At 42.3% G+C, this 19,883-nt stretch overlaps 1 protein-coding gene across 3 annotated transcripts in view; it reads right to left on the minus strand.

Moving 5' to 3' along the window:
• The window catches only part of MRTFA (myocardin related transcription factor A), a 137,624-nt gene that overhangs the window by 39,031 nt on the left and 78,710 nt on the right, over positions 1 to 19,883 (minus strand). For all 3 annotated transcript variants that reach the window (XM_054469573.1, XM_054469570.2, XM_054469571.2), the window contains one exon: positions 14,543 to 14,608. In XM_054469573.1, coding sequence (XP_054325548.1) covers positions 14,543 to 14,608 — 66 coding nt within the window. The remainder of the gene's footprint in view (positions 1 to 14,542; positions 14,609 to 19,883) is intronic.

Below are 19,883 nucleotides of genomic sequence, written 5' to 3' on the forward strand. Positions count from 1 at the left end.
CAGTGATTTTAATCTAGTCTTTCACATTTGGCCATCTTTTCCTAGCTATTCCTTTGGAAATAAATGCTGCCTTGTCATTTTCTCTAATATTGGCAATGAGACAGCAGGGAAGGCTTCAGATCTAACCTCAGAGAATGTCAAAGGGGCACAAATACTCCTATGTCTTTTCCCTTCAGCACAGCAGAAAAGAGAGTCACTGTATAATCAAACTCCATCCAAAGTTAACTGAGTCTTTTGCCACATCCTTTGGCCCTAGCATTAAAGTTTCTCATACAGCTTTAGGCAGTTAACTGACTTGCCAAAAATGACCAGCGATATGGTACAAAGCTATAAGAGAGGCAGGCAAGCCAGGCTTTTCCCAGCATTGGAGATGAACGCTCAGAATTTTTCTGTACCCAGTCATCTTATATGCAAAAGCGTCAGCTGTCTTAGAAATCTGCCATTAACTCTCGGCCGGGCACAGTGGCTCACGCCTGTAATCCCAGCACTTTGGGAGGCCGAGGCGGGTGGATCACGAGGTCAGGAGATTGAGACCACCCTGGCTAACACAGTGAAACCCCGTCTCTACTAAAAATACAAAAACAATTAGCCGGGCATGGTGGCGGGCACCTGTAGTCCCAGCTACTCTGGAGGCTGAGGCAGGAGAATGGCGTGAACCCAGGAGGCGGAGCTTGCAGTCAGCCGAGCTTGTGCCACTGCACTCCAGCCTGGGTGACAGAGCGAGACTCAGTCTCCAAATGAGGAAAAAAAAAAAAAAAGAACAGAACAGAAATTTGCCATTAACTCTTGAATCATGGGGACAGGGCAATCTTCTACTTCAGAACTCTTGGGAAGAAGAGAATAAAAATATTCTATGCCATACTAAAAATGAAAAGGCGGAGGAGGCCAGCAGTCCACAGCCCAGGGTTTCTCCAAGTGTAGTTCAAGAATCATTTGTATGAAAATGTCTATGGTGTGCAAGAATATCTTAGAATGCAGATTCCTAGGCCTTAAGAATAATCTTTAGTAAGCTCTTTGGGTAATGCTAGAGCCACTAAATTTGAAAAACATTGCTTCCCTAATCTAACAAAGGCAAAGAAGAGGCGAGAAAGTAAGAATTGTATTTGCTTATTCTATAATACCAGATGCTGATTAAAAGTACACTTAGTAAAGAAGGACTTGCTGAATTTTCTCAACAGCTTGATTCAAAATGTCAATTCTGTTGGCCGTGTGGGTAAAGAGCTTTAATTTCCTGGACTCCTTTCAGGATCATTGCAATGCATACTTTTCTGGGAGTCAGAGAATCTGGGCTTTTTGCCATCTTCCTCACACCCTGGCTAGGGCCTAATTCAGATGGGATGGATTCCACACCCTGATATTTTTATCAGCGGCATGGTAGTCACCCAATGGAAACCAGTGACAGAAATGTAGTCCTTGGTCTTAGCACCCAAAAGGTGAGGAGCACCGGTAGTGCAGGGAATGGAGAGGGTTCCTCACACACTGAGTGACAGAAGAGGCTGGCTGTGTCACTGGTGTGTAAGGGTTGACACTAGCACTAGACAGGATTTTTCTTAGGATTCCACATCCAGGTAGATCAGAATCTCTTAACCTGGAGCACACTGTACCCACTTTAGAGCAGCTATAGATCCCTGGAACTATGTGAATTTTAGGTGCTTGCTTAGACAACTGTGAGAGGATATGGAAGATTCCCTATGAAGAATATATGGCACAAAAGAAATCAAGAACCTCTGATGTACCAAAGGGTTATTATGACAAAAGAAGATGCCCATGGCCTTCAAATGAACAGCAACCTGAAAGCACTTGTACTGAAGCGCTTACAAATGACACTTCCACCACCTCATCTCACCAACTATGGGTCCTGCTTTGATGCTGTTTTCAATTTTCTTTAATACTGTATTTATTTATTTATTTTTGAGATGGAGTCTAACTCTGTCATCCAGGCTGGAGTGCAGTGGTGCAATCTGGGCTCACTGCAGCCTCCATCTCCCCGGTTCAAGTGATTCTCCTGCCTCAGCCTCCCAGGCGCCTGCCACCACAGCTGGCTAATTTTTTTTTTTTTTTTTTTTTTTTTTTTTTTTTTAAAGTAGAAACAGGGTTTCAATCATATTGGCCAGGCTGGTCTCAACCACCTGACCTCAAGTGAGCCACCCACCTCAATCTCCCAAAGTGCTGGGATTACAGGCTTGAGCCACCACACCCCGGCCTCTTCAATTTTCAAAGATTTTTTAAAGTTGAAATTTTGGCGAAAGCATAGCAGGCTATCATCACAAAAATTCCAATGTGGACAAGAACCACTATAAACTGTGACTTTCAGGAATTAGCACAGGGTTTGCAGCCAGAAAACCTGAATTGGGTCTGCCTATCTTTCAGTGCCCATGTAACCTACAGCAAGTCCCATGACACCTCTGAGGCTCAGTAGCCTCATCTGCAAAATGGCAATTATACTAACTGCTGCACTGAGTAATTATTAGCATTAAAATGAAAGTGCTTTGCCATCTGCTAGAAGCTATGTTAAGCTTAAGGGCTGTTACTGATGTAGCTTTTTTTTCTTTATTACTATTCTGAAAGAAACAGCAGGTATACGGAGTCAAATGCTGAGAGCTAATTGGACCAGGCTTGACTTCCATTTTTTGTCTTTCTGTTTTTAACTGACACACTAAAATGCCTACAAAAATCCTTTAACAAAGACCATGAACCAAAGAGTTGTCAACAGTTCGAGAGACTGACCATGATAAATGAGCATCAAAACTAAGTTCATGTGAATCAATGAAAGAATTTGGGTGGCGGGGTGTGGAGAAGGGACTGCATATTCTGGGGCAAGCAAGGATCCAAACTAACAGTCATAAAGCGTTCTTCATACACATCCTGTTTTGGTATGCACGCTTGCCGCCACCACTGTTTTGGCACCGGCTATCACCCCCACCCAAACCAGCAGGAAGACCAACTCCCAAGAATGAATGTAAGAAGTGGAGACGCAGGATGCGCAATCTTTTCCTTCCCAAGAATGCAAACTGCTCCAGCATCTCCTGCTCTTGACCCACTGATGGTTAAAGAGGCTCAAGACTGAGACAGGTGAGCACACAATCTCATTTAGCACAAGTATCGACACAGGGAATTCCAAAAGGTTAACGTACCAGTGGTCAAATATTGTGAATCTGACCTTCTAGGCTTCTCTTTGACATAGGCCAGGCATGTTTATATCTAGCTTTCATACCACAGCCCACTCTAAGACCCTGGATCAGTCTATTTTCACTCCAGTATACTTTTTGGCAAAGTGCAAACCAATTTTTTTAAAAAAGCTACTGCCTCTTTCTGAAGTCCCCATAATCAATATGTCTAAGTGATGTGTTTAGAATACAAGCTCCAGATCACCTGTGCCCTCCTGCAAATAACATCCCACCTGGCTGAAGTTTGTTTTTTTTTTTTTTTTTTTTTTTTTTGAGACAAAGTCTCGCCCTGTAGCCAAGGCTGGAGTACAGTGGTGTGATCTCGGCTCACTGCCACCTCTGCCTCCCAGGTTCAAGCGATTCTCCTGCTTCAGCCTCCCGAGTAGATGGGACGACAGGCACGTGCCATGACACCCAGCTAATTTTTTGTATTTTTAGTAGAGACAGGGGTTTCACCATGTTGGCCAGGATGGTCTTGATCTGTTGACCTCGTGATCCACCTGCCTCGGCCTCCCCAAGTGCTGGGATTACCGGCGTAAGCTATCGCGCTTGGCCTGAAGACTTAAATCATCACCATCATCAGTTATCTATCAGGACTCCCCTTGGGCATGTGATTCTTTAAGACGTGTATTGTTCAGGTAAAATAGTGAGTAGTACCTACAAGTGACGTTATAACCTTCTTGATAAGAAGTTAGCCTTGGATATCTCAGATTCTTCAATAACCAACTATTAATGAAACTTAACACTGCTGTACTTTTTAGACATCAAGCTGTAACAAGAACTCATATCAAGAAGACTACTTTCGGCCAGGCACAACGGCTCATGACTGTAATCCCAGCACTTTGGGGAGGTCGAGGTGGACGGATCACCTGAGGTCAGGAGTTCGAGCATGGTGAAACCTCGTCTCTACTAAAAATACAAAAATTAGCCGGGCGTGGGTGGCAGGCGCCTGTAATCCCAGCTACCTGGGAGGCCGAGGCAATTGCTTGAACCCAGGAGGCAGAGGATTCAGTGAGCCAAGATTGTCCCACTGCACTCCTGCCTGGGCAACAGAGCAACACCCTCTCTCAAAAAAAAAAAAAAAAAAAAGATGATGACAACGACTACTTTCTATGGCCTATTCAACACAGCTCATGGTTGGATTCTTCTTCGGACCGAACCATGAATACACTCAGAACACGAACACACCACTCACTGCAGAGTATTATTTTAGGATTTGTTGGCAACTGGCGAAGAAGGAGGTTCTATGCTAGTCACTGATCACTGAGGTAGAAACACACCCTACAATAGCAGAAGAGAGACAAGGACGTTGACACAAATGCAACATAAAATGCCTGGGAGTGATGTGCCTTCTCCTGTGTTAAAAGGGAAGATTCCTGAAGCCATATACCTAACACAATTTTCTCTCAGCTTCAACTCTAGGGATCAGGTCAGCCTCACTTCTGGAAAACATGTTTCACTATGATGTTTATCAAACGCAACTTAAACTAGGGATTCAAATACAATTACACAGTCACATTCCTGTAATGAGGACACATCATCTCACTAGGTGGGGTTCTCTGCTTCTTAAAGAAAGAAAAGATAAGGAAACGATCATCAAATGGGTTACACCATCATATCCTGCAACTGAGCTCTGACGGAAGCGGGAGTCCGAGGGCACTGACCGGACTAGGGCAGAGGGCCAACTGCAGGGTTTGGGGAAAGCCTTTTCTGGGCTCCTATTGGAAAGGTGCACTGGGTGGATCATAGCCAAGCTTCTTTGACACACAGGGGCAGCAGTTGAGAGATGATCACATAGAGCTTTCAGTAACTCCCAAAAGGACTAGAGCATATGAGAGATGATAAAGGCCCAGAGAGAGAGGATTTGCCCTTGCCTTAGTCCCCAGCCAAACTCACTCACTGATGAAGTATCCACTGAGACCTAATGTCTCTGATAGATTAAGTGGAGTGTAACACTCCACTTAAAAGCAAACAAGTGATATTTTCTTGAAACCTACAATTTTAGTTAAAAAAAAATTGTTAAAAAAAAATAGGAGTGCGGGTGGAGGACAGATGACTCTCAAACCAAACCCTCATCTGCCCTGGAATCACTACTGCATTCCCACCAGTAAACATTTCTGTCTCTTGGTAAGTTGCCCAGAAATTTAAAAACATTTCTAACACAGCCACTTGTTTGTTTGGTTTCAAGAGAAAGAGGTTAAAAAGAAACATCTACTCCCAGGAAGAGGGCAAGCTAATAAAATGACAGTCCTGCTAATATATGACCAAAAGGAGAATGATCTTAACAGAGTAGTACCATGCTGACTAGCGGTTCTTTGATTTCTAACAATTTATAGCAATTGTCTTTTAATCCACTGATAGGAAAGAAAGTAAAATTAAGAACTGTATTTATTGGAAAACAGTTCCTATTCCTTTTGGGTGGGGGTGTGAGGGAGGCCTGCTGCCCAGGCTAGAGTGCAGTGGCACAATCTCAGCTCCCAGGCTAAGCGATCCTCCTGCCTCAGCCTCCTAAGCTGTGACTACAGGCACTTGCTACCACATCCGGCTAATTTCTGTATTTTTTGTAGAGATAAGATTTCGCCATGTTGTCCAGGCTGGTCTCGAACTCCTGAGCTCAAGCAATCCACTCACCTTGGCCTCCCAAAGTGCTGAAATTACAAGCATGAGCCACTACACCCAGCCCAGTTCCATTCCTAAATACTAGTTTTGACATAACTTAGAGGTAGGTGTGTGTGTATATATATTAAAGCTGCTTTCTTAGTCACAACATCAAGATGGTGGATCCAAGCTTCTCCATTCTTAAATGAGAATATTACTTCCTACATTTCAAAAGCATGAACAATACATCATCTCATTTGATCTCCAAACTAACTCTGTGGGTAAGTTATCACTCCATGGGTAACTAATTCTGTGAGTAACCTTTAAGATGGGTTATTATCCCAACTATATGAAACTGGGAGTTCAGAAAAGTTACTGAGTTGCCCAAAGTCTTCTAACTCCTAAGTAACAGAGCAAGGTCTAAGACTCTCTTTCTTTTGTTCATATGTATGTATGTATATATTTGTGTATTTATCTTGAGACAGGGTCTTGCTCTGTCATCCAGACTGGAGTGCAGTGGCATGAACACAGCTCACTGCAACCTCGACCTTCTGGGTTCAAGGCTCAAGCCGTCCTCCTGTCTCAGCCTACTAAGTTGCTGAGGCCACAAGCATGTGATATCATGCCTGGCTAATTTTTAAAAACTTTTTGGAGAGATGGGGGTCTATCTTGCCCCAGCTAGTTTCAAACTCCTGAGCTCAAGAGACCTCCCTGTCTTGGCCTCCCCAAGTGCTGGGACTGCAAACGTGAGCCACTGTGCCTGGCCTAAAACTCCACTTTCTAATACAGTAGCAACTAGCCAAATGTGACTATTTAATTAGAATAGCCACATGTGCCTATTTAAATCTAAATTAATTAAAATTAAATAAAAATTAAAAATCAGTTTTTCAACTCAAGTATGTTCAACAGCACATGCGGCTAATGGTTAGTGTTATAGAAATAGTTCTATCTTCACTTAACATACTATTGGACAGGGCTGGTCTAGCAGATAGTTCTTTTGAATTCATAACTTGGAGAAAAGATCCCATGGTGGCCGCGCAAGGTGGCTCACACCTGTAATCCCAGCACTTTGGGAGGCCGAGGCGGGTGGATCACGAGGTCAGGAGATAGAGACAATCCTGGCTAACACGGTGAAACCCCGTGTCTACTAAAAATACAAAAAATTAGCCAGGCATGGTGGCGGATGCCTGTAGTCCCAGCTACTTGGGAGGCTGAGGCAGGAGAATGGTGTGAACCCGGGAGGTGGAGCTTGCAGTGAGCCAAGATCGCGCCACTGCACTCCAGCCTGGTGACAGAGCCAGACGCCGTCTCAAAAAAAAAAAAAAAAAAAAAAAGATATGGAGTGGAGGGTGAGGAGTGGGGTTAGTGGGAGTCAGCAGGATGACAGGGTATCGGGGTGGCAGAGGATGTTGGAGATTACAACAGGAGGTGGGGGACACAACAACAACAACAAAAAGATCCCATGGCATCCCAGTATGTATGTATGTATGTATGTATGTATTTATTTATGAGATGGAGTCTCACCCTGTCGCCCAGACTGGAGTACAGTGGTGCAATCTCAGCTCACTACAACCTCCACCTCCCAGGTTCAAGCAATTCCCCCTGCTTCAGCCTCCCAAGTAGCTGGGACTACAGGCATGCACTACCACGCCTGGTTAATTTTTTTGTGTGTGTATTTTTAGTAGAGACTGGGTTTCACCACGGTAGCCAGGCTGGCCTCGAACTCCTGACCTCAAGTGATCCACCCGCCTCAGCCTCCCAAAGTGCTGGGATTACAGGCATAAGCCACCAGGCTCAGCCCATCCAAGTATTTAATAAAGATAGCCTGATAGTGACAATGTCAAATCATAACCCCTTCCGGTCTTATTACAAGAAACACTGAAGATTTAGGAAGTTGGTTTATCTTTCCAGGGGTTATAAAAACTGAAAAACTAAAAATTACTTATAATTTTTAGCAGGGGGGTATATGAAAAATCTCTATCTTCTGTTCAACTTTGCTGTGAAACTGAAACTTCTGTAAAAAAAATAAAATCTATTTTAAAAGATTCAGGGGAGCCTCTCTGTACCTATTCTGGTTCGGGGATTGTTCAATAAACAAAATTAAACTTAGGCCAGTTGCAGTGGCTCACGCCTGTAATCTCAGCACTTTGGGAGGCCGAGAGAGGCAGATCACTTTGAGCCCAGAGTTTGAGACCAACCTGGGCAACATGGCAAAACCGCATTTCTACTAATAATACAAAAACTAGCTGGACGTGCTGGCCTGCACCTGTAGTCTCAACTACTCAGAAGGCTGAGGTGTGAGGATGGTTTGGGCCAGGAGGCAGAGGTTGCAGTGAGCTGAGATTGCGCCACTGCACTCCAGCCTGGATAACAGAACCAGATCCTGTCTCAAAAATATATATAAACAAATTTTAAAAATAAAAAGTTTTCTTTTGGCTCATTTTATATCTTTATCATCACCATTACTGTTATTATATCGGCTCAGCCTATCATAAAATAAGTTGTAGTCTCTGTATCCTTTGATTTCTTTTATTATCTCTGCACAAACTGGGCTAGCCTAAGGTCCTAGATTCTGTCTACTGGTTACTAAATCCTGAACATCTCATTAGTGAGTCACAACCTAATCCATTTTTTAAAAAATTTAGTTTTAAAAGAGCTTTACCAAAATGTATTTCATTCACATGTACTCAGGAAAAAGAATGTTGAAACCTAGGTTGCATATTTGGTGAAGAATAATGTAAGTAACGATTCCCAAGTTACAAATAACAAAAACATCATTAAGAATTGCAGGACCAGGCATAGTGGCTCACACCTGTAATCCCAGTACTTTGGGAGGCTGAGGTGGGCGGATCACCTGAGGTCAGGAGTTCAAGACCAGCCTGGCCAACATGGCGAAACCACGTCTCTACTATAAATACAAAAATTAGCTGGGCGTGGTGGCCGGTCCCTGTAATCTGAGCTACTTGGGAGGCTGAGGCAAGAAAATCGCTTGAACCCAGGAGGCGGAAGTTGCAGTGAGCTTAGATCGCACCACTGCACTCCAGCCTGGGAGAGCAAGTGAGATTTTGTCAAGAAAGGAAAGAAAGAAAGGAAAGAAAAGAAAGAAAAAGAAAGAAAGAAAGAATTGCAACTTCAGACAGAGAGAGACCGTAGTAATCAATCCTGGCACTTTTAAGAAGAAATTTTAACTCTGCTGTGGGTGCACAGGAACATCATTAAAAATGAAAAAAACAAGCTCGGTCAAGAAGACAGAGCAAGGTCTTCGAAGATCTATACGACAAAAATAATTATTTCCTCACATGTTATTCAAGGTTTTTCTACTACTTGCACATGGGAAAATAATAAATTGAGGGTTAACTGTAGCATTAGACATGGTACTCTACGCTTTTTTTCAAGGATTCTCAATTATAAAAGACTGACAAGAGACAAACAAGCTTCTCTCACATCCAGAAAGAATACAGGAGGAGACCCTTTTCTGATTTGTCTAGGTCAGAAAAACTTCCATGTTTTCCTTTGAAAGGTTATCCTCTGCAACAGCTCTCATGCCAGAACGTTTTTCTTAATTTTCACCTTAACCTTATGACCCTGTACACCTTTAAACATCAAAGAGAAAGGCTGCAGGGGAAGCTTTGAGAACAAAGTGTACCAAACATGACCAGTTTCTTCTGTGCGTCTTCATCCTGGATACAGTGGCATTCCTGGTCTTAATCTTTGGATTTCAAGACCAGCTCCCTATCTCTACCATCTGTCCTCTCCCTCAAGATATGTGCGAGACATCATTATTGAAAATTTAGGGCCTAGACTATATAAGCCTCTGCTATCTGGCACTCTGTATTTGGTAGAGTTAAGTGATGTTAAATTTGAAACTTATGTTTACATGATGAGAATAAAGAATACTGCGAAATGATTCTGTTTAATAGCACATCAGAAACCAACTTCTATATCTCACAGTTGAGATGCTATGAACAGAGCATATCAAGCAGTACAGAGAGGTATGTAGGAATTAGGGGATTCTTTAATCCCTTAAACTTTATGGAAAGGTCATACCCCAACACTGAATGACATATAGAAACAGAACAACCCTGAAGGGAAGGGAACCACTGAAGCACACTGTGTCCTACAGATATGACCATGTCAGGACTGACAGCCAGTCCTACATGGTAACTATGTGCAAGTATTCTGGAAGATGAGGTAGATGGGTTTTTTCCTTCCTGGAGGCAGCAAAATTCAAAAGAGAAGAATTTGATAAAAGATACCAACCAGAAATGATGAGACAAAATACAGCCATAACTAAAGTGCCCATTCCTTCAGCTTGAGGGCTCTGCCTACCTCCTAAGTTGTACAACAAACTTAAATCTGAGAGCTGTTTTCAGAAACACCTCAGGCTGGCTGGGCGTGGAGGCTCATGCCTGTAATCTCAGCACTTTGGAAGGCCGAGGTGGGCAGATCACTTGAGGTCAGGAGTTTGAGACCACCCTGGCCAACATGGCTAAACTCCATCTCTAAAATACAAAAAATACAAAAATTAGCTGGTGCACGCCTATAGTCCCAGCTACTCGGGAAGGCTGAGGCGAGATAATTGCTTGAACCCAGGAGGCAGAGGTTGCAGTGAGCTGAGATCGTGCCACTGCACTCCAGCCTGGGCGACAGAGTGAGACTCTGTCTCAAAAAATAAATAAATTAATTAAAAGGTATGGAGTGGAGGGTGAGGAGTGGGGTTAGTGTGAGTCAGCAGGATGACAGGGTGTCGGGGCAGCAGAGGATGTTGGAGATTACAACAGGAGTTGGGGGACACAGGGTAGTGGTGAGGGAGGGTTACTCACTAGGTAGGGGTCTGGCAAAAAAAAAAAAAAAAAAAAGAGCCTCGTTTTTGGGAACACGAGACCCTATCCATGTACCAACAGGGACGTAAATGAGGAGGAAATTCACACCTGAAACTATTCCCAGTCCTCAACATTCTCTCTCATAATCTAAGCATTTCTTACCTACTTCCTTCTCTAGAAAAGCTGATAACAAGACTATGTCCATAGCTGAAGGTGGATCTTGGTATATGGGAAAATGCAATATTCTCATAGAAGCAGGTCATTTCTATTCCCACAGGAAAGGCAATTATTCTCACTTCACAGACACAGAGAACAACCCAAAGTATACAATTAGATATTCAGGACAATTTTAGAATCCGGGCTTCTGACAGAATGGGAGTGTTGTTTCAAACTCCATGCCCAGAATTCCAACAGGTTTTCAATACAGTGGTATCTATTTCAGTTTGTCGGACTCTCTCTCTCTCATACACACATGCACACACTGCACTTTACAACTGGCTGTCTTCATTCATTCCTTCATTCAGTGCCAGGCACTGGGGACTGATAAAATATATATATATATATAAATGATACTTTCTCAAAGAGATCATAGTCTAGTAGGAGATACAAGCATATAAGCAGATAACCGCAATAACCAAAGCATCATTTGTCTTTTTTTTTTTGTTTTTTGAGATGGGGTCTCACTCTGTTGCCTAGGTTGGAGTGCAGTGGTGCAATCTCGGCTCACTGCAGCCTCCGCCTCCCAGGTTCAAGCAATACTCCTGCCTCAGCCTCTTGAGTAGCTGGGATTACAGGTGCGCCACCATGACTGGCTAATGTTTGTATTTTTAGTAGAGACAGGGTTTCACCATGTTAGCCAGGCTGGTCTGGAATTCCTGACCTCAGGTGATCCACCCTCCTCGGCCTCCCAAAGTGCTGGGATTATAGGCGTGAGCCACCGCGCCTGGCCCATTTGTCTTAACAACATAAAATATTACAAGAAATGCTAAGTAAGGAGACTAATAGATAAATCCTATTAAACAATGATCTCCAGTAGCCCCTGTTACTACACGAAAGACAGGAGAAAGAATGCAGGGCACTCAATCTGTGCACTGCTTTTAGATCCTGAACATACTACAGGTCCTGAGAAGTAGCATTATGCTCTCAGAATTAGTGCTGTAATTACAGTTAGTATCCCGCGTGTCAGCACTGAATTGCTCTTTATTTTGTGTTTTGGGTACATTTTGGCAGCCCAAATTTTGGCTGTTCAATGTCTTGAGGGCAGGTACCATGCCTCTTACTTCTTTAATCTTGGTAGCATCTAGGACTACCCTAGGCACAAAGTAGACACTAAGTATATGATGTCCTTGGTGAAAGGGACAAGTAGATGAGAAACTGGGTAGCTATCTTGTTTCTCCACAGTATGGACTGGAAGGTTTGGAGTGTTTTGTAAAGCACAGCATTGCCCTACCTGATCACATTGCTGATACAATGAACAAGCCACCTAACACTTTAACTGGGGGTAGAGACTCCTTCACTGGAGGGCCACAGATGACGACAGCATAATGTAGGTAAATAGTCTGGCAGTGAACTGCAGTAAACAAAAAGATTAATTTGGGACTTAAGCTCCCTGGGCTGATGTTTAGGATAGAAATAGACCCCAAGCTGGGCAATGTGGCTCACACCTGTAATCCCAGCACTTTGGGAGGGTTAGGCAGGAGGACCGCTTGAGCCCAGGAGTTCAAGACCAGTCTGAGCAACACAGGTAGACTCCATCTCTATAAAAAGTAAAAATAATTAGCCAGGCATAATGGCTCACACCTATAGTCCCAGGGCTATTCAGGAGGCTGAGGTGGGAAGATCTGCTTGAAAGCCAGAGAGGTGGAGGCTGCAGTGAGCCATGATCATGCCATTGCACTTTAGCCTGGATGACAGAGCAAGAACTTGTCTCAAAAAAAAAAAAAAAAAAGTTAAAAGAAATAGACCCCAGGCTTCTTACACTTGTTATAAGGTTCTCTTAGAAATGGACCCTATCACTATTGTGGTAGGTCCATTCTGACTTGCTTAAAAGCCTTCAATGGCTTTCCATTGCACTTAAAACCAAATCCAGCTGGGCATGGTGATGCCCACCAGTAGTCCCTGCCACTAAGGAGCCTGAGGCAAAAGGATTGCTTGAGCCCAGGAGGTTGAGTCCAGCCTGAACAACATAGCAAGACCCTATCTCTTAAAAATTAAAATGAAGGCCGGACACGGTGGCTCAGGCTGTAATCCCAGCACTTTGGGAGGCTGAGGCAGGAGGATCACGAGGCCAGGAGATCAAGACCATCCTGGCTTGATGGTGAAACACGGTGAAACCCCGTCTCTACTAAAAATACAAAAAAAAAAAAAAAAAAAAAATCAGCCAGCGCTGTGGTGGGCACCTGTACTCCCAGCTACTTGGGAGGCTGAGGCAGGAGAATGGCGTGAACCCAGGAGGTGGAGCTTGCAGTGAGCTGAGATTGTGCCACTGCACTCCAGCCTGGGCAACAGAGCAAGACTCCGTCTCAAAAAAAATAAAATTAAAATTAAAAGCCAAATCCACCTCCTCCATGTGGGTGATAATGCCCTGGCTCTAGCCCTGCCCACCTTATCCATCTTCACTTGCCCCTTCTCTCTCTCCACCATGCCCCAGCCACACTGGCTTACTTGATGATCTCCAAACACACCAACTTCTGGCCTGCACCAGGCCCAGACACTTGCTTTTTCTTCTCTGAGCCCTCTTCCTGCTTTCTGAATGGCCAGCTTCATCTGATCCTTTAGATCTCAGCTCAAATCTTTCCTCTTCAGTGAGGCCTTTCTTCAACATCTTATTCAAAGTGACCCCATCTTATTCCTATTACTTATTAACACACCAATCAGTTAATTTACTTGATAGTACTTACCATGCTCTGAACTTACCAATTGCATTTCAAGGTGATCCCTGCTCTGAAATTTCTTGTCTACTACTAGTCTTGCCCTTCTAAATATAAATCACCTGAGAGCAAGAACCGGATTTATCTTGCTGTATCAACTATCACATATTAGGTACTCAAAGATTTTGAATGAATGAATGAATGAATGAATGAATGAGAGCTAGGAAAATACGGTAGCAGTCAGCCAGCAGATACTGAGTTAAAGTGAAAAACATCAGTTCTCCCACCATGAAGCCAGAAGTTGTATGATTGTTTTTTGACTTATGGTGTATCCAAGTAGTGATAACATACAAACAGAAAAGAGAGAGAGCCTATGTTCTCTGCTGATGATTTAAAAAAGAAATGTCAGAAAGATCAAAACCTCACCAGCTCCAGTTTCAGCTCTGTTTATAATGCTGTTGGTATTAAAGGCAAATTTCCTTACTTCTAACAGGTTCCAAGGTTTGGTTTCATTTTTCCCCTAAGGGATGGACTTCTGCACCCACTGAGCCCCGTGCTGTGACAGCGCCATCAACGACTCTACTCAGCCATGCTCACACCCAGGCCAGCCTTAGAGTATCTCAGGATCTCACTCTACATAAAACTGTGGTTGATTCAAAATACCAGAAAAGAGGTTTCTCTTCCTAAGAACCAGAACATGAAGGCAAAGCATATGCGAGAAGTGGTTCTTCCTCACAATACCCCAGCTCAAGATCTCGCCCCTCCTATAAAGGGAAGTATAACAGAGTGAAAACTCTTTCAAAGGTGCAATTCCAAAGTAAAGGAAAATTCAGTGGCACCCTTTACACCTAATTTAAACCAGGTTTGACCCTTTAAACCCAGTTTGTTTCACTGAACTTGATCAATTAGTTATCTTAACTATTTAGTGATTGAGCTCTAAACTTGGAAAGTCATGAGAAAGAAAAGAGTGGAAAATAAAACCCATCATCCTTGTTTTATGTTAGATGCTTCCCATGGCATACTCAGTAAACACAGTCATGTCCTAAAAGCAATCTACCAAATGCTGAGAGAGAGAGGCACTTACGCGGCATGATCCCTTGGCTCACCAGTTCTTCCCGGGTCCGGCGCTGCTGGAGTTTCAACTGTAGCACTGTAGGACAGCAGAGAGAGAGGAGAGATGAGGGGTCAGTTGGGTATTCCACCTCAAAAAACACATTTTCAAATGCAAAAAAAAGTCTAAAACAGAAGGATGTAGTGTGAAAGAAGGGTCCCCTTGAAGTGCAACTGTCTGTAATTGCAGAAGTGGCCTGATACAGCAGAGTTTCCGTATTCTGCTGTGGGCGGTGAGAGGAAGTTGCGAAGGGTCTTGCAGGGCGATAACAATCCACAAAGCACCAGGGTCTTGCCCTTTGCTCAAAACCTCCAAAACACTGAGTCCTCCTCCTAAAACTTTTTTAAAAACACCTATTCCAAACTCAAAATATCATAATGAGGACCATCACCCAGCAAAAAAGCTTTCCAGATGCTCTACGCTTAACAAATGTTTACCACCATAAGTATACTGAATGAAAGAACTACTCACACAGATCAGGAAGTACTATTTGTAAACTTTTTCTTTTGTATCTAAAAATTATAGCCATTTCACCAAGCAATGCCTTTTTCTAGCCTAGAAAATATTTTACCATTAATATGCCTCTGTTTTTCTTCTTTCTCTTCACTTAGAGCCTTTTCTGTTGAGGTGAAACAATTGAGCTAGATGACTCAAAGCACATCCGGGCTAGGGGAGACTGATGGGTGTTTCTCTTATTTTCACTCTGGCAATACTGCTTAATGAAACAACTTAATAGGGATTTTTTTAAAGTTAAAAATCAACTATCAGCTAGGCGCAGTGGCTCATGCCTACATGTAATCCCAGCACTTTGGAAGACTGAGGCGGGCAGATCACAAGGTCAGGAGTTCGAGACCAGCCTGGCCAAGACGGTGAAACCCCGTCTATACTAAAAATACAAAAATTAGTCGGGTGTGGTGGCACGCGCCTGTAGTCCCAGCTACTCAGAAGGCTGAGGCAGGAGAATTGCTTGAACCTGGGAGGCAGAGGTTGCAGTGAGCCGAGATCACACTACTCTCTCTCTCACTCCAGCCTGGGTAACAGAGTGAGAGGCTGTCTCAGGAAAAAAAAAAAAAAAAAAAATCAACTATCTTTCTTTCAAAAGCCAGTTAAACCTAAAGGGTGTTACAACTACAAACTACGCAGAATGACGATGGCACAGCTGTCATTCAGAGACTAAATGAGAAACTGCAGAGGTTGCAGTGAGCTGAGATCATGCCACTGCACTCCAGCCTGGGCGACAGAGCAAGACCCCATCTAAAAAAAAGAAAAAAAAAGAAAACGTTCAGAGAAGGAGGGTTAGGAGGATCCCACGGGCCAAGGAAAGCCTCCTTAAATAATTAAGTCTTCAAGTGTAGGGGCCTTCCAAGTCACATCTGAAAGGAACCGGAATCTACTGGGAATCATCTTAATATCTGCCTTTTTCTATCCACAGAGCAGTTTTTAGGGAGGCGTCCAAGAATCGCAGAACCATAAACATGCGCCTGCCTACATCTCAAATTCAGTAGATCCAAAGCCAAACTTGTTTTCCTCCCAAAAACCTAATCCCCTTCCCATCCTTCTTACCTCTTTAATGATATCACTATCTTTCCCAGTATTTTTTAAATGTCTGGGCCAACTTCAACTCTACTTCCTCACACTCACACTCCCCTCTTATCAATTTTACCCTGCCATGTTTTCCCATGCTGCAGTGGTAGCTCCCTGGCTGTGTCCTTGCCTGTAGTGTCTCTCTCCCATTTTAAGTTATCTTAATCAAGGCTGGCCAGTTACTCTTCCTCAAGTACCATGAATTTTTTCCTACCTTTTATTCACTTCACCTGGAAATGCCTACCCTGTTCATCTGAACTTCCCCACTCACTCCACAGCATTCAGTTACTCTAGGCCTCCTGTGAGCTACCTTTTATATGTTAGGAAAAAGTATAATATTTTGCCTTGTGTAATAGTAGCCCTTGAACATCTTACTTCTCCTACCAGTTTATAAGTTCCTGGAGAGAAGAGAATATGCCTTACTGATATATGTCCCCCATAGTACTTAATACATAGTAGGCATTCAACAATGGTTTCTTGTACTGAACTGGATCTGAAAAGGATGTTACAAACAGTCTGAGAAACTGAACCAAGAGGCTATTATTATTTTACAAATTAACATTGTTAAGAACAAAGCCTTGGAGAACTAAATAGATAAAAACAGCAGGAGCTACAATAATAGCTGACATTTATGATGCACATACTCTGTGCCAGACAGTTTTACATTCTTTTATATTTTAACTTACTTACTCTTCATAACAGCCATATGAAGATACATTTTGGTGTTTTATTTTTTGAGACAAGGTCTCACTCTGTCACCCAGGCTGGAGTGCAGTGGCATGATCTCAGCTCACCAAGGCCTTGATGTCCCTGGCTCAACGGATCCTCCCACCTCAGCCTCTGGAGTAGCTGGAACTATAGGTGCATGACACCATGCCTGGTAATTTTTTAATTTTTTTTTTGTAGATACAGGGTTTCACCATGTTGCCCAGGTTGGTCTTGAACTCCTGGGCTGAAGTGATCTGTCCGTCTCAGCCTCCCAAAACGCTGAGATTACAGGTGTGAGGCACTGTGCCTGGTCAAGATAGGTATTATTAATCCTATTTTACCGAGAAGCAAAGTGAGGCCCAGCAGGTTTAAGTAATACACCTAAGGCTATCCCACTAATAAGAGGTAGAACAGGATTTGGAGACAAGCATTCTGATTCCAAAACCTGGGCTCCTTACTTTGCCTCTCTAGGATCTTCTGAAAGCCTGCTCTACTGTGATAACAGGAGTGGAGTGTGATCACCTGGCTTTATTCTCTGACGAGAGAGACAAAGGGGCTAAAACGGATGGTTCGACCAGGGTCAAAGGAATTCAGGTGATCAACTTCAGTAAAACAAATTTACTCTAGGAAGTTGATTTCAGAAAAAAATTGTAACCACAGATCAGCAACAATAATTGCATTAATAAAACACAAATAATAAATGAGTGTGCTACTATGTGTCAGACCCTGTGTTAAGTGACTGTCATGCTTTTAACTTATTTAATCCTTTAAAAAAGTCCTGTGAGGATGCTACAGTTATTATCTCCATTTTACAGACGAGGAAACTAAGAATCAGACCTTTAAAAGTTTGCCTTCTGTCACACAGCTCAAAGGTGCCGGAACTAGGATTCATACCCACATCTCTGTGACTCTAAAGTGGAGGCACCTGATCATATGCAATGTGCCTCTTTGTCAGAAAGAAAAAGGAGAGCCAAGCAGGATAAAATGTAAGAGGGATAAAAGGGCAAATAATTGTCATCTTTTAGAGTGTTTCTAAAGCCCAGTGTAAGATGAACTGTTAGAAAATTATTAAATGTGACAAATTAATTTTATTTCAGAGAATAAGGGAACAATGCAATTCAGTAAGTCTGAATACTCCAAAGAAACAATAACATAAGCAATGGCTATTATCCAAGACTAATTTTGAAACATTAACCACTAGCCCTCTTAAGTAAACCATATATAAATAGGGCCATAGGGATATTATATAAACTTCTTAATTGAAAAACTTCTTGCTTCATGAACGCAAAAATTTAAATTTATGAAAGCTAACACATTTAATAAATTTGATTCAAGTTTTCTGTGGAGACTACAGTAAAGGCATATTCAGCTTATATACACATACACATATATACAATCACGTATATATTATGCATGTATATATATATTTATACACACACATACAGCTCCAGTACCAAGAGGAAAGCTTATCTAATAAACCTTTTCCATCTCCAAAACTGAATGAAATTAAAGTTCAGTTATCTGAAAATTCCATCTTGTCCCTCCCAGGAGTTAACTTGGAACTCTGTGCTTATCTGACATCTGACAAAGTTCCCCACTCAAATAACAGAATTATCCTGTATCAGTATCATCTTGGGTATTGCAATAACCTGATTTAGGTATGTGTTGTTTTATGCACTGCATGACCTTCAATGGTTACAAAGAGGGGGAAAAAAGACTGAAGCAGTAAACTCAGAATTATGGCAGTCAACCTATAATTCATTTTGTTTTATAATTTATCTGCTTTATGTTTATCTGTGTAGACTGAAAACGATCCGTCGTCTAAGACTTTCAACTACAAAGAAACAGCTGTTTATATGGAGTTTTTGTTTCCTTGGTCTATTAATTCCTCTTAATTGTAAGCATTCTAAATAAAATGACTTTACATTTCCAGACCTTAGGATTATTCATTTTAGAAGCAATTATTTAATAACCTACTTTCAGTAAATACCACAGAGCCACACGTTCTGTGTTCACTGCCAAAGTTACCAAAATCAGGAATAAATTTCAGAGGCCATAAATTTAATGCACATCCACCCTCACCGAGAAATATCTGAAACAAATGATGATTTTCACAGACAGTATAAGCCTATGGAGATTTAGGACAGTAGGAATTTTGACATCTCTCTATGTCATCTCTATGACATCTCTCTATGTATATCGCTACTTAGATTTGCTCATCATTCCCCAAGCCAATAAAGACTAAACAAAAATATTTATTTGTATACAAGCATAAGTCTTTAATCTTTTACTGTTACTGATTTCCACAAATTTAATATATCATGTTTCTAAATGGGTCTGTGTGAACAACCTATATATAGATGAACAGATGTCTTTAGAGCTGATGGGTGGTGAATCAACTGAGTTGCCTGCCAGAAAAGAATGGAATAAAAAGAAAAGAAACCCAACCATAAAGTGAAAAACCCTAGGTTCTCCACTCTCCATGGAAATAATCAAGTTTTTTACCTGCCTCAAACAAAGGCATCAATTGCTATTTGAATAACTAGCTACTTTGGGGGCGGGGGAAAAGCCAAAGAGTGACCTCAATATATCTCTCCCCTGTAAGACCATGGAAGGATGTTGACAGGATTCAAGGGGTAACACCCAAGAAATGAACACATCAAACAGTTGGGTCAATCAAGACTGGAACAAGAAAGGAGTAAGAAGTGGGGTTCTCAAGCCTAGCTCTTCCACCGGTCATTTGTCCTGGATTTCACTGGAAAGGAAACATGCAGTTGGTGGCTGTTCCTACCTTATACATGTATTGATTCCACCAAGACTTCTACAATCAGAAGATAAAGTATAAATTATGAGGAAGTAGAAAAGAATAGGAAGGTGGGGTTAGTATGGGAAGAACAGGACAGCAAAAAAAAACAAGACCCCTCCATCCACATCATCTTTTGCTCAGCTAAGTCCTCTCAAGGAAGATTATCAGACTGTAGGGACATTTCATTAACTGGGCCGTAACTCAGGAATACTGACA

This window comes from Pongo pygmaeus, chromosome 23, assembly GCF_028885625.2.
Source record: "Pongo pygmaeus isolate AG05252 chromosome 23, NHGRI_mPonPyg2-v2.0_pri, whole genome shotgun sequence".
Taxonomy (NCBI): Eukaryota; Metazoa; Chordata; class Mammalia; order Primates; family Hominidae; genus Pongo; species Pongo pygmaeus.